Genomic DNA, 16,103 nt, shown 5'->3' with positions numbered 1-16,103 from the left:
ACGGCTCGTCAGGGAAATCCGCTGGTGGGCCGGGATGGTTTGTTGACCTGCAGTGTCCACAGGTTCGGGTCGATCACAGCTCCCACTGGCCGCAGTTCATTGTTCCAGGCCAATGGGGGCTGCGGGAAGTGGCGTGGGTCAAAGGATGTGCTGACTGCCACTTCCCGCAGCCCCCATTCGCCTGGAACGGCAAACCACAGCCAGTGGGAGCTATGATCGGCCGAACCTGCAAACGCTGCAGGTAAACAAACCATTCCGGCCCGCCAGTGGATTTCCCTGATGGGCTGCATGCCAAAAGTTGCTGATCGTAGGCCTAGACCATTGGGCACCTTGAAGATAAGGCTCAAGATCTTTAACTTGAATCAATTTTCTATGGGACACCAGCGTAGAGAGTAAAGGATAGGCCTGATGTATTCACACTAGCCTGTGTTCCTAAGGAGCTGTGCTGTAGTGTTCTGTACTCAGGGCCGGCGTTTCCATTTAGGCGGCCTAGGCAATCGCCTAGGGCGCCAGGATTATTAGGAAGTGGCATTTTGCCAGGGGAGGGGGCGGCAGGCAGCTCCGGTTGACCTGCCGCAGTCATGCCTGCGGAGGGTTCCCTGTTCCCACGGCTCCAGTGGAGCTGCCACAGGCATTCCTGTGGACGGTCCGTTGCTCCCACAGCTCCGGTGGACCTCCCGCGGGCACAACTGCGGCAGCACCACCGGAGCCAGGGGGTGGCGAAATGGCCGTGCACCTAGGGCACTAAAACCCCTTGCACCGGTCCTGTCTGTACTAGTTGGAGTTTCCTAAGAGCTGGTGAGTTCGTGCCCAGGTCGTGCGTGGCTAGAGGTAAGGGTATGGCCCTACGAAAAGGATAGTTTAGAGTTTTTGGAAAGTGGATATATGTATGTTTAAGTATGATTATATATTAATGTTTATCCTAGAGAGAAAGCTCTTCATAATGATGTGTTGTGGGATGCAGTATTTAGGTTGTCCACTGTGAAAGATCTCAAATTCAGATTTGTGAATTATAAAAGGAATGACATGTGAACTCTAATTTTATTATTGCATTCTTATCAGAAGGGACTTTCCTGTATTAGAGAGTAATTTGCTACTTTCTGAATCACAGAATCACAGTTACCTTCAGAATCATAGTTTGCTCAGGGACATCCCAGTACTTAGGGGAAATACAGTTCCAGATCTGAACTTTCCGGCTTTGCCTTCTCTCTTGCTAAGTAACATCAAAGTGGTGTACACTAGAGCTAGGTGAAATTTTTTGGCTGAAATTTATTTTGCTGAAAAATGAAGATTTGGCTCATACCATTTCATGAATTCATGTAGATTTTGGTGAATTGTTTCAGTTGAAACTAAAAAAAATGGAAATGCCAAAATGGTTTATCTAAATGTTAAATCTCTCTGATATTGCAGACTAGAGTCACCAGAGGATTTAGGCTCCATTAACAAAATGAGGATGATGGGAGGTGATCCCTTTTTACCTAATAGCCCAATGGTTAGGGCACTCACCTGGGATGTGGGAGATGCAGGTTCAAATCCTCACTCTGAAGCAGGGTCTAACCACCAGACTATGAGCTACTCTGGGGTGGGTATCTCTCAATCTCTTCTGTTGAAGTAGATCCAGTTATTCATACCGCTCTAGTATACAATATGTAGGTTAGACTATTTCATGGAAATAGCATCCAAATATATATGAGGGCTACAGTTAAGTAAGATACAAAGACCTCATATTTCACCATTTAAAAGAAAGCGCTTGAGTATGGGAAACTGGGAGTCTCTGACTCAGATGTGACTGTATTGTCCCAGAAATGATATAAAATAAATAAACATGGGTAGGCAGTGGTATGAATTAGAAAATAACCCCCACTCATAGACCTCTACTGTATTTGGAGTATCCTTAGATCTGTGAAGTCCCGTCTCCAATGCTCAGACAAATTGTTCTAAGGCTCTGTCTCTGCATTTCAACCCAAATGTCAAAGCAGGGAATCAGAGCAACTTCTGTCTCTCAAACAGAACAGGATCGATATGCTTTCTCTGCGGACCACTGAACCAGAGTATGTCAGTGAGCTTGACACAATAATCACAGTCAGTTGCATTGCATCCATGCCTAAATAAATGGTTTGCAGCATTTGTAATATCCAGATAAAATGTAATTTTATACTTCAATAAGGTGATCTGCTTGAGGAAAGAGTGATGCATTATTCTCTCTGGTGTAGATGGATTTTATAAATCCCTCATTTTCTGCCTCTAAAGACACTTCATCTCCTCCCCCATTTACCCCACCCACCCACCCTCTATACAATTAGTCACCAATTTTAGTAGATAGATTATTAGGGGGTCTGTCCAAAGTAATCTGTGTGGAATGTAATCTGTGTTCTTGAATGATAGTGCCTATCTCTTCTGAAAAGATATTGCTAATGAAAGCAATTTTCCCCTCTTTCAGTTGATTTCATAGGTGGATTTGACTCTTACGGCTATCAAGGTCCACAGAAGACATCTCATTTACAGCTACAGCCCATGTATATGTAAGTACTTAACTTCTGAGATAATCTATGGAGTGCTAGGCAGATATTAAAGGATTATTAAACTGAAAGATTACATGTCTTAAAAATTCAGGTTAGGCAGACACCTTTCTTGATAGACTGAATTCAAGTTCTGCACTTAATCGCTAACATTAGCCTTTTTTGCAACATAATGATTTCTTGTGGTGGGATACCATGTGTCATATTTGTTTTAATAAAACTGATGTCCTGATATGGATTTTACTAACCTCCCTCAGGCAGACTGAGACTTGGTCTATACTACAGTCTACACCAAACTCCTGGTGTAGACATGCTGTGTCGACAGGAGGGTTTCTACCATCAACATAGCTACCACCTCTCAGGGAGGTGGATTAACCACACCAATGGGAGAAGCTCCTTGTTGGTGTAGGTAGCATCTTCACCAAGTGCTACAGTGCACTAGTGCAGTGCTATATGTGTAGACAAGTACTGAGTAAAATCTGACTAAGGATTTGGCCCAGTGATTTTAGCTAAGTTTATCAGAGGTTTAGAAACATATTATGCAGCAAACATAGTTAGCATTTCTCTCAGTAGAGCATCTATTCTTTGAGGTGTCCCTCTACTTTCTTTGTTCTCCTCACATCTGTTTTCTTTATTTTACTGGCATGTTGCTTTTGAAATCAGTTTAACTAGGATAGTATATTTTGACTATTCTGTGCGAGTGACAGTTCCCTCCACTGCCTAGAAATACAAGCTGATACATTTTGGGGTTGAGTGGAAAAGAAAATGTCAGCAAAAGCACAAGACTGGAGCAGATTTACACTGAAGTTCCTGCTCATCCTTAGACTGCAACATGGCAATGATTTACAAACATCACCTGTGCTAGTGCCAAGCAGAAAGCAAGTCACAGATTCATTACTGCCCAGGTGAATCTTGCCTCACTGCAATGCAAAGGTGTAACTCTGGGCGTTTGTTTAATATCACAAGCTCATTAGGTGAAAGTATGGCATGTGGTGACTTGCAAGAGGGCATCATTTCCTTTGTCCCTTTTCTCTTCCAATCATTTGTACTGAAGGAGAGAACTAAACATAACTAGGCAACATCAGTTCAACCCTAATACCCATTCAAACCGTAATGGAAACATTTAACTAAATCTTGTAATTACTTTTTTAAAAGGAAATCTGCTGATGAATGAGCAGCCATTATTATTTATGTGGGTCTGGTATTTACTCCTTTACTGGTTGTGGACCTCATACTGGGAGGATGCTCAGAACTTGTCCCTTGGTGAAGCATGCTAGTTTCTGGGGGGATTTTAACAGATTTAAATTACAGTAGTGCATAGCTCCCATTCCAGCCCAGCGTCAGCTTCCCATCTGTATGTGCTCAAAGATTTTTCACCTGCACTTTGGGCATCATGTTGTACATTTAGAAAATGTTATTTCCTTCCTTGTACTCTGTGTGGCTCATAGGTACTTAGAACAATTCTAATCCTATTTCTTTCTCAGTGTACTATACATTGTCATCAACATATGGAGCCCTCTGGCTGAGATATTATCCCATTCTCAGTGTTCCTTCTTCAAGAGTAGTTGATTGCATTTACGGAGCCTGCTAACACTGAGTGGAAGGAACACTGGAGCTATAGAAAAGAGAAGCCAATATAAATTTTAAAGCATGTAGCCGAGACAAAGAAAAATATGATGAACCTTTAAAACTGAATTCTGTTTTATGGCAGTACTGCTTTCTTGCGAGAATGTAGGTGATTTCTTTGCACTAACAGACAGAAATCAGTATGTAAGCTGATGTTGTTTCCAATAAACCCAGAGAAGGCATATTGTCATGTCCCACTGACAGTCAAACAAAGACATGTAATGTTTCCCTCTCACTGTACAGTATTTGATCAAGGTTCTATAGAATTTCTACCTGCAATGTTTAACCATCTTTGACAGCGTGTGGCAACAGCCTTATACTGCATATTGCAGGGGCAGGCTAGGAGCACACACACATGTGTATCCTGGAGCAATGCCTTGCCTTCAGCTCTGTTAACGTGGGCAGATCATTAGCTAGTGGAGTGACAAATTCAAATTCCAGTTTAATCAAACTGCAGTTTGACTAGCTTGTAGCACTTTTTAAGATAATACTTAGTGGAAATTGCATCCCTGAAATGATAACAGAAGACTACTTGAGGCTGCTTTAAAGCTTTATTGGTATCTTTAGTTTTCCCATGGCTCTTGTCTACTGGAGAACAGCGATATTAACTAGGGTGACCAGACAGCGAGTGTGAAAAATCGGGATGGGGGTGGGCGGTAATAGGAGCCTATATAAGAAAAAGCCCCAAATATCGGGACTGTCCCTATAAAATTGGGACATCTGGTCACCCAAATATTAACCCCATAGGATTCAAAGGAAAAGTAATTTTAAAATAGCTAGACTTCACACTACCGTGTGTGGCCAAGATGATTTCTTTGTTTTACAAACAATCAACACTCCTCAGGACCCCTGTGAAGTAGGTAAAGGATATGCACATATTGCCAAATATGCTGTCAGCGAAATACAACCATCTCTGGGTTGGAATGTAGGAGCTGTTTAAAGTGCACAGAAACACAACACAACGGTGCAGGAAGAAACATGAAAAAGAATAGTGAGTTCAGTTTAAACTGCAGGGGAGTAGTTGCTCAACTCAGAATGTGGTTTGCCAACGAGGATTACTATGCAGGTCAAATTCTGACTTGGGCAATTATATTCCCCTTGCCTAAACTGAAATCATGCACAAACCATGGGCTTATTATTGACCACAAGTGATCAAGACCTAAATTTTGTAACTTATATGAAAACATCACAGTTCCCCTTAACACCATGTTGGGTTCTAGGCTCAGCACTGAACTAGAGGAAAGAGCACCATCTATTGAATCAGCAACACCACTTCCAGCAGCATTGAGCACTTCCTTGGAGGTCCCCTATCCATCCCAGTGCTGCTTAGTTTCAGAAATCTTCCAGGATCACAGCACAAGGCGGTATGTTTTCTGGACATATATGGTTAATCAAATCCCACTCTTCCAAGTATGTATAATTTCATCACTTGCAGGAATTAGCTAAATACATTGGACTAGATTAATCCATTTTGAGGAAATCTTCAGGTTGTGCAGAGCTGCCTTAGAAACTCCAACACCATCCACCTTCCTGGCCGCCAGTTGCAAGGAAGGTTCCTAGTAGAGAGGGAGTATAGTTTGGGCATTCCTATATGCAGTGCTCCGAGGCTGCTGAAATAAACCCTTGGAGCTATGGACAGCCTGACCAAAATTAAAGTATCTTTAAGGTTGCTCTAGTTTATGCGAGGTATAAAGGGTGTATAAAGGTGACTTAAGGCCACCTATGCAGTCTCCTTTCTCCATTTTTGCACTGAATGCAGCTCAGCTGGACCTGAGGATATGCACCATTGTGTCTATGCAGAGAGAGAAGAGAGGTGGCCTTCCTCTGTAGTACTGGGTATCAGAGGCAGATATTTGTTTGTTATTTATGTTGTAGTAGCACCTGTTGGCTCCAATCAGGGTGAGGGTACAATTGTGTTAGGCACTGTGCAAAAGCAAAGGAGGACATACTTTCTTCTCTGACAATATAAACGTTCAGGGATCTAATCTGAGTATGGCTGCTCCTGTGTGGTGCCCATAAAGTTTGTTGAATTGTGGATTACAGCACGGATTTCAATAATGAGTGCAGAGATTCATCCCCACATATTTAACATTTTTGATCATATAAGGAAACCTCACAAATCTTACATTTGTGCAGTTCCAAGGTATTTCTTAGCCTTCACCAGCAAGTTGTTCACAGGAACCGATTGATTTTTTGGATTATGATAAGAGAATTCCATCAACCTGAATTTTTATTTGTATTCTAAATATCTATTATGTTTATTATTTAAGTGCCGGCAATGTGCTCCATGCTGCACAAGACTCAAAACACAGGCAGTTGTGTACAAATCATTTTCCTTTCCTTCCTTCCTAGTCATACTCGTTTACAAACTGTCTGACCATAGAAATAGGCTATAAAAGCCGCCCAAAAACATGCAGTCTAAATAGAACCAAACAGAGCTGGTGTCCATACACACCTCTACCCTGATATAACGCTGTCCTTGGAAGCCCAAAAATCTTACTGCGTTATAGATTAAACCGCGTTATATTGAACTTGCTTTGATCCGCCAGAGCATGCAGCCCTGCCCACCCTGGAGCGCTGCTTTACCGTGTTATATCTGAATTCATGTTATATCAGGTCATGTTATGTCAGGGTAGAGGTGTACATCCGTCCCAGGCTAACACAGCTGATACCCCACAATGCAGCTTCAGGCATTCTGTGTTGAAGATGCCAGTGCCCACTTTCAGACAATAGGACAGGAGTGTGCTCACAAGCTTTGCATGATAAGGCGAGGGAAATGAATAGTCCAAAAATGGAAGAACTAGCCTAGAAGGCAAACTGCACACTAGGAGTTGCTCAGTGGCACTGGAATAAGTGCCAGTGAAATAAAAAAAAATTAGAGCTGTTGATTAATCACAGTTAACTCATGCGATTAACTCAAAGAAATTCATTGCAATTAAAAAAAATGTGATTAATAGCAGTTTTAATCACACTGTTAAACAATAGAATACCAATTGAAATTTATTAAATTTTTTGGATGTTTTTCTATATTTTCATATATAGACTCTCATAGACTCATAGACTCTAGGACTGGAAGGGACCTCGAGAGGTCATCGAGTCCAGTTCCCTGCCCTCATGGCAGGACCAAATACTGTCTAGACCATCCCTGATAGACATTTATCTAACCTACTCTTAAATATCTCCAGAGATGGAGATTCCACAACTTCCCTAGGCAATCTATTCCAGTGTTTAACTACCCTGACAGTTAGGAACTTTTTCCTAATGTCCAACCTAAATCTCCCTTGCTGCAGTTTAAGCCCATTGCTTCTTGTTCTATCATTGGAGGCTAAGGTGAACAAGTTTTCTCCCTCCTCCTGATGACACCCTTTTAGATACCTGAAAACTGCTATCATGTCCCCTCTCAGTCTTCTCTTTTCCAAACTAAAGAAACCCAATTCCTTCAGCCTTCCTTCATAGGTCATGTTCTCAAGACCTTTAATCATTCTTGTTGCTCTTCTCTGGACCCTCTCCAATTTCTCCACATCTTTCTTGAAATGTGGTGCCCAGAACTGGACACAATACTCCAGTTGAGGCCTAAACAGGGCAGAGTAAAGCGGAAGAATGACTTCTCGTGTCTTGTTTACAACACACCTGTTAATGCATCCCAGAATCATGTTTGCTTTTTTTGCAACAGTATCACACTGTTGACTCATATTAAGCTTGTGGTCCACTATGACCCTAGATCTCTTTCTGCCATACTCCTTCCTAGACAGTCTCTTCCCATTCTGTATGTGTGAAACTGATTGTTCCTTCCTAAGTGGAGCACTTTGCATTTATCTTTATTGAACTTCATCCTGTTTACCTCAGACCATTTCTCCAATTTGTCCAGATCATTTTGAATTTTGACCCTGTCCTCCAAAGCAGTTGCAATCCCTCCCAGTTTGGTATCGTCTGCAAACTTAATAAGTGTACTTTCTATGCCAACATCTAAATCGTTGATGAAGATATTGAACAGAACCGGTCCCAAAACAGAACCCTGCGGAACCCCACTTGTTATACCTTTCCAGCAGGATTGGGAGCCATTAACAACTACTCTCTGAGTACGGTGATCCAGCCAGTTATGCACCCACCTTATAGTAGCCCCATCTAAATTGTACTTTCCTAGCTTATCTATAAGAATATCATGCGAGACTGTATCAAATGCCTTACTAAAGTCTAGGTATACCACATCCACCGCTTCTCCCTTATCCACAAGGCTCGTTATCCTATCAAAGAACGCTATCAGATCAGTTTGACATGATTTGTTCTTTACAAATCCATGCTGGCTATTCCTTATCACCTTACCACCTTCCAAGTGTTTGCAGATGATTTCTTTGATTACCTGCTCCATTATCTTCCCTGGCACAGAAGTTAAACTAACTGGTCTGTAGTTTCCTGGGTTGTTTTTATTTCCCTTTTTATAGATGGGCACTATATTTGCCCCCTTCCAGTCTTCTGGAATCTCCCCCGTCTCCCATGATTTCCCAAAGATAATAGCTAGAGGCTCAGATACCTCTTCCATTAACTCCTTGAGTATTCTAGGATGCATTTCATCAGGCCCTGGTGACTTGCAGGCATCTAACTTTTCTAAGTGATTTTTTACTTGCTCTTTCCTTATTTTCTCTTCTAAACCTATCCTCTTCCCGTAAGCATTCACTATACTAGACATTCCTTCAGACTTCTCAGTGAAGACCGAAACAAAGAAGTCATTAAGCATCTCTGCCATTTCCAAGTCTCCTGTTACTGTTACCCCCTCCTCATTGAGCAGTGGGCCTACCCTGTCCTTAGTCTTCCTCTTGCTTCTAATGTATTGATAAAAAGTCTTCTTGTTTCCCTTTATTCCCATAGCTAGTTTGAGTTCATTTGTGCCTTTGCTTTTCTAATCTTGCCTCTGCATTCCTGTGTTATTTGCCTATATTCATCCTTCGTGATCTGACCTAGTTTCCATTTTTTATATGACGCCTTTTTGTTTTGTAGGTCACGCAAGATCTCAAGGGTAAGCCAAGGTGGTCTTTTGCCACATTTTCTATCTTTCCTAACCATCGGAATAACTTGCTTTTGGGCCCTTAATAGCGTCCCTTTGAAAAACTGCCAACTTTCCTCAGTTGTTTTTCCCCTCAGTCTTAATTCCCATGGGACCTTGCCTATCAGCTCTCTGAGCTTACCAAAATCCGCCTTCCTGAAATCCATTGTCTCTATTCTGCTGTACTCCCTTCTACCCTTCCTTAGAATTGCAAATTCTATGATTTCATGATCACTTTCACCCAAGCTTCCTTCTACTTTCAAATTCTCAACAAGTTCCTCCCGTATATCGTATTGTGTTGAAATTGAAATCAAAGTGTATATTATTTTTGATTACAAAGAAATAGTATTTTTCAATTCACCTCGTACAAGTACTGTAGTGCAATCTCTGTCATGAAAGTGCAACTTACAAATGTAGATTTTTTTGTTACATAACTGCACTCAAAAACAAAACAATGTAAAACTTCAGAGCCTACAAGTCCACTCAGTCCTACTTCTTGTTCAGCCAATCACTAAAGCTAACAAGTTTGTTTACATTTACAAGAGACAATGCCACCCTCTTCTTATTTACAATGTCACCAGAAAGTGAGGACAGGCATTTGCATGGCACTTTTATAGCTGGTACTGCAAGGTATTTACGTGTCAGCTATGCTAAACATTCATATGCCCCTTCATGCTTCAGCCACCATTCCAGAGGACATGCTTCCATGCTGATGATGCTTGTTACAAAAATAATGTGTTAATTAAATTTGTGACTGAACTCCTTGGGGGAGAATTGTATGTCCCCTGCTCTGTTTTACCGGAATTCTGCCGTATATTTCATGTTATAGCAGTCTCAGATAATGACCCAGCACGTGTTCATTTTAAGAACACTTTCACTGCAGATTTCACAAAACGTAAAAAAGGTACCAATGTTAGATTTCTAAAGATAGCTACAGCACTCAACCCAAGGTTTAAGAATCTAAGTGTCTTCCAAAATCTGAGAGGGACAAGGTGTGGAGCATGCTTTCAGAAGTCTTAAAAGAGCATCACTCCAATGCGGAAACTACAGAAACCAAACCACCGAAAAAGAAAATCAACCTTCTGCTGGTGGCATCTGACTCATAATGAAAATGAACATGCGCTGGTCCACACTGCTTTGGATTTTTATTGAGCATGTCCCCTGGAATGGTGGTTGAAGCATGAAGGGACATATGAATCTTTAGTGCATCTGGTGTGTAAATATCTGGTGTGTAAATATCTTGAGATGCCAGCTACAACAGTGCCATGAGAACACCTGTTCTCACTTTCAAGTGACTTTGTAAACAAGAAGCAGGCAGTGTTATATTCTGCGAATGTAAACAAACTTGTTCGTCTGAGTGATTAGCTGAACAAGAAGTAGGACTGAGTAGACTGCAGGCTCTAAAAATTTACATTGTTTTATTTTTGAATGCAGTTTTTTGTGCATAATTCTACATTTGTAAATTCAACTTTCATGATAAAGAGATTTGACTCCAATACTTGTATTAGATGAATTGCAAAATACTATTTTTTGTTTTTTTACAGTGCAAATACTTGTAATCAAAAATAAATATACAGTGAGCACTCTACACTTTGTATTATGTGTTGTAATTGAAATCAATATATTTGAAAATGTAGAAAACACTCAAAATATTTAAATAAATGGTATTCTATTATTGTTTAACAGTGTGATTAATCGCAATTAATTTTTTTAATCACTTGACAGTCCTAAAAAAATATTTTGAGTTTTGGAACACGGTTCTGCACTGTGTGATCATTGCCCTGGGAGAACGTCGGAGGGTGGGCAATGTGAAAAGAAAGTAAATAGAGAGAGATTTTCCCTATGTTGTTCACAATAAACATGTCTGTTCAAGAGAAGAAGAGATGAAACAAAAAAAAAATCCCTGAAGCCTAATGCACTGGAGAAATTGTTTCTTGAGTAAAGATTTCCTTGTTATTCTATTAGGTCTGTGAGCCTTTGAGTTATCTGTCATGTATATGCTACACAGAAATATTTGTAGGCTTTGCTTTTTGGTTAAATGCAGTTTACTTTATGGAGGGACCTGAGCTATGAAATTCAGATCAGGATCCAAATGTCCCCAAAGAGTGAGGAGGTTTGGATTCAGTGACTCGGTTTGATCCATCTCTAGTTTGTTTGTTTGGCCTCCTCTGTTTCCAATGTCCTCCGCCTGCTGAAATTGCATAATCACTCTGCCTGTATTGGTCTCCTAGCCTAATCTGCAGCTACATGACTGAATACTAATTTTACGTACATTAGATCAAAGAACTAAAGTCCATTGTGCCCTTTTGTCATTCACATTGTCTGAAGAGCAGATGTTAGCAAGGCATAGGTCTAATCAGCAGAATAGGGCCCCTGATATTAGCAAGCATCATAATGCCCAATTCATCACAGTGATATGAATATGATATCATGTGATTGTCTCTTTCAGCTGAAATACCTTAATTAGGACTTATATTTGAGTAATTTAAACAATACAAGCAAAGTTTCACTCAGGTAAACTACCACTGAACTATATAGCAACTGGTACCAATACAAGTTTAGCCATAGGACTCTTACTAAAGTCAGCAGCTTTGCAGCTAAAACCTTGCACAATTACTTTGCTGAGGTAGCCACAGGTGACTTAACTGTGCAGCTGCTTTTCAGCCATTCTGTTCTATGTACCAAACTGGGGGTTTTTTTTTCCTAAAGGCATCTGCATTTTGCTGAATTACTATTGTTCAGGTCATCCTCCAGGTTACACATGGTCAGCAGCCTCAGAGGATTACATAATTAAATACTGCTCCTACCCAGAATCAAGGTTTTGAGAACTTGCATCAAATACCTTGATAATATTTTAAAAGATGCTAAAGAGATTATTTGAGTAAATCACTTGCCTGTCCTTTCTTTCTGTGCACACAGGTATGCAATCTGTCTGACCATACAAACAGGGTATTAAGGCAGAGGAAGTGATCTCTGTTTCCAGGAGGTTGTTTTGGAAAGGCTAGTTGCACATGTTTGCAGTCTAGTGGGTGCCTGAAGTGGAGGGAGGTGATGCATCAATCCATCTGTTAGTTGATTACAAATATCTTTTTTTCCCCTCTCTCTCTTTTAGGTCAAAATGAACAAGGTGACTTCTGTGTGGGGGCTGAAGGACCTTTCAAAAAACTTGTTTCAGGATGGCCCCCTGTGTTCTACAAACAGCAAAAAAACAACCTTTGTGTTTTAAAAAAAAAAAGAATGAGTATACGCTGAGACAGAGAAACAAAAGGTGCATTCGACCTCTCTTTCCAACAAGTACAGCCAGAGATGCATATTACCCCCTTCTTGGATTTTCTGAATACACAAAAACAACTGCCAGGTCTTTGGAAGGTTCAAAAGGAGAAGCATTGGTGCCATCTGCTGGCTATTACCTGTGTTTACTACCTTCATTCCTACTTATTTGAGTTATGAAATGATTTCGTCCAATTCAGTTCTTTCTGAGACCACTTGCACCAAGTCTCCTTAGGCATTATAATATTAAAAAAATACCATGATGACCTTGTAACAGAAGCCAATAGACAGCAAGTTGTTTGCCCTAAAGGCTGTACAAGTACATATTTGCCTTAACCCAACTAAGTTGCACATCAGAGAAACTCAGTGCAGGCTTACTGAAACGACTTCCTTTAGATTCAACCTGCTGCTGTTAATTCTGAAAGCCTTTTTTTTGTGTGTGTGTCAGGGAATAAGGCTCTTGTTGCTCAACAGCTCCAGACTGACCACATACAAAAACTGCCAGCCATCAGAGAAGTGCTTTACTAATGAGCCTTCACAATGGTCAAGAAAACAAACAATTTATAATGCTTAAAAGAGAAATTGATCTCTGGGATTGGGAAAAGGGGTAAAGGGAATCCCTCATTAAACCACTAACTGAACCTACTGGAAATAAACAACAGTGTTTCATAACCCCACTGTTTTTATTTATCACACTGTAGGTGCTTTTATAACTAACTCTAAATATGTCTTTTACTAACTACAGAGACATCCGCAGATTTCTAGCAACAGAGGCCAACTGAATATGTATTAGCTACATTTACTCTTTTATATCTAATTTAAATTGAAAATCCTATGTAAGTGAGCATTCTTTTTTCTAATTGCACCGGAAGGGATCTAACTTCTTTGGTTTGTTTTGGTTGGCATAGAGTGGGGAGGGACTAGCTGCATTGGTGAAATATTGGAGATCTTTTTTGTGGTATATTTGGGGATCCGTTGTGTGTTAGAATGTGTATTTTATCTTCCTGTAAAATTGTGGCTGAAAAAAACTGTGCTGTTATGTAGTTGGCAACAAGATGCCTTTGGGGATTTTACTAGTAGGTCAATGTGTTTATGACATATTCTGAACTCATAGGAACATTTGTTTTGTTCTGAATTTGATCTGTATTTTCAAGCACTTAGGCAACTTTCATTAGAAAAAAAATATTTTGCTCAGGCTTTTCAGGAACTTGAATTGTCATTCTTTCTTTGTTCAGAAACTGCACAGACAAATGCACACACCTGCCACACGCACCTGCCAGCCACTGTCCTTGAGGGCATGAGTGTTCAGTGTTTGGAAAGGTGCAAGATCGTCACAAAGCGACTCTTTTCCTAGCTTGCCAAACCTTCACAGTTTCTGTGGCTTATAGGTACCATTGCCCTGTGCACTAAATCTACTTAGCCATTGCTATAGAAATTGACGCCCTTTGCTGTGTATGCATGAATGTAATGTGTCACAAACAATAAATCTGGACAATGACAGTGGAACAAGCATTCCCCACTAAAAATAAGATACAAGACAGGTTTAGAAACTATATTAATTTTGTAAGATTTTCTATATATGTGTGTATGTGTGCATGTATGTATGTATGTATGTATATATAATACACACCTACATATATTGAGGGAAGATGCATAATGTTATAGCTTGAACATGGGGCTAAGAGCCAGGAATTCCTGAGTTCCTGATAAGCTATGTGACCATAGACAAGTAACTTAGGCCCTGGACCAGCAAACCCCTTAAAAACATGCTTAATGTCATTGGCTGAATTGGTGTCTTCTTCACAAAAATTCCTATGTGGGTGCCTAAATTTAGACCCCCTAAATCTATATTTAGAAGACCTGGCTGGTAATGGAATTTCCTTTCTATGGAAAATTCCGACAGTTCAAACTTTTTTCATTCGGAATCAGAAAAAAAAGCTGAAATTTCTTGCAAAACAAAATATCTGACAAATTTTGAGTGGAGGCCATTGAAACATGTTGTTGCTGTTGAATCACTTTGTTTTCATCATATTGATTTATTTCCTTTAGACTTTTATATTTGATTAAAAATTAAATGTTTATATATGTATATAAATTAAATATAAAAGTCCAAATGAAATTAATCAAAATGTCTAAACAAAATGAGAAAGTCAAAACAATTCATTTTCACTTCTTCCTCTCAAAAATATTGTTCCAATGAAGCATTTTGATTTTAACACAACTACATTTTTCATTTACATTTTTTTTGACCATCTCTAGTATTTAGGCACCAAAATAGTGGCCTGATTTTCAAGGATAATGAGCAGTCATGTCTTGCGTTGACTTTCCATTCACATTGAATGGGAGCTATTAGTGCTCTGCACCTTTGAAAGTCAAGCAATTTATTTAGGTGCCTCAGCATAGATTTAGGAGCCTAACTTTAGGCATCCAAGTTAGAAAAGTTTGTCCTTAACATCTCTCTGTTTCAGTTCCCCCAGCTATAAAATGTGAATAATAATAACTACCTCACACAGTGATTGTGAGGATTAATTAATGTTTGTGCAGTGCTTAGAATTACTATGTAAGTGCTAAGTATTATAAATAATGTGTGTATATTTATATATTGCATATGTACACACATATGTATACATACACTAAGTATATAGAGATATATACACATATATAAAGTAGGCATTCATATTCCTGCTTAAGTTGCAGTGAAAGCACTAGTATTTCAGGACTGTTGACTACTACACTAAAGGATGATGTTTTGGAAGCAGTTTGGAGCACAGTAGTGTGAGAATATCTGGAATGACATTTTTGATTTGTACAGCTGTATCCGCCTCAAAATCCAGTAAAGAATGTTATTTTTCTAGGCTGGGTTTTTGTTATAAAGCTAAATATTCAGAAGGCAAGAGTTACAATCCAAATGTGTCTTTTTTTTCTTTTTTGCGTTTGTTCATTCTGAATGTATTTTTAACAAAAGTGATTTTTTTTTTACTTACAAGTGTAATTTGCATTAAAAAAAATGAAAAAAATATAGGTTTCCAAGCTGTTCATGGCCCCCTGCTACTATTCACAACTTGCAAGAAAATTAGGATTACAGTTCCTGGCTGAACAACAATACAGAATGAGGACTCCTTTTAAATTTACAAGATTCCCATCCTAATCTGTGCAATACATGAATGTGTCAGTGCTGAAAAGAAACTGCCAGGTCATGACATCATTTTAACTGAGTAATAGGTAACATGTATTTTCATTATCTCCTGACACTGAAAGGATTCTTTTACAAGGCTGGCTGCAATAGACGCATGTCATTTAGAAAATGTCTTTTTATTTTGTCTACTCATCAGGAATTTTAAGTCTTTGACAGGTTTGCAGTTACCAGCAGTGCTAAGTACTGTATTAAGTAATCCTAGTTAAGAGGGAGCTATGTAATATGGATTTTTCCACTGCAGTTCATTTTTTAAAATGCTGCTTCATTGCCCATACAGTGAAATAACACAATAAAATGAAAATGGGTCTTAAGCAACCACTTCAAGGGACTCTCAAAAATTGGTTACTTTAGACTGCATGCTTAATAAAGGTGGCACAGAATTCTATTCAGTATGTTCAGGGATACTTCAGGGTGTTTTCTTAAGGTAGGTGATTGCTTAGGAAGAGTGGCC

The 16,103-nt window shown here is 39.6% G+C and overlaps 1 protein-coding gene across 2 annotated transcripts in view; it reads left to right on the top strand.

The window, feature by feature from the left end:
- NKAIN2 (sodium/potassium transporting ATPase interacting 2) overlaps nucleotides 1-15,728 on the top strand; it is a 788,381-nt gene extending 772,653 nt beyond the window's left edge. The window contains exons 6-8 of one of the 2 annotated variants that reach the window (XM_050949890.1): nucleotides 2,441-2,522; nucleotides 5,366-5,509; nucleotides 12,299-15,728. In XM_050949890.1, coding sequence (XP_050805847.1) covers nucleotides 2,441-2,522; nucleotides 5,366-5,509; nucleotides 12,299-12,308 — 236 coding nt within the window. In that variant the 3' untranslated portion in view covers nucleotides 12,309-15,728. The remainder of the gene's footprint in view (nucleotides 1-2,440; nucleotides 2,523-5,365; nucleotides 5,510-12,298) is intronic. The other variant, XM_050949891.1, reaches the window with a different exon arrangement.
- The last annotated feature ends 375 nt before the right edge of the window (nucleotides 15,729-16,103 follow it).

This window comes from Gopherus flavomarginatus, chromosome 4, assembly GCF_025201925.1.
Source record: "Gopherus flavomarginatus isolate rGopFla2 chromosome 4, rGopFla2.mat.asm, whole genome shotgun sequence".
NCBI lineage: Eukaryota > Metazoa > Chordata > Testudines > Testudinidae > Gopherus > Gopherus flavomarginatus.
Note: the sequence above shows the minus strand (reverse complement) of the source record. Positions and strands in the feature narration are given on the sequence as shown.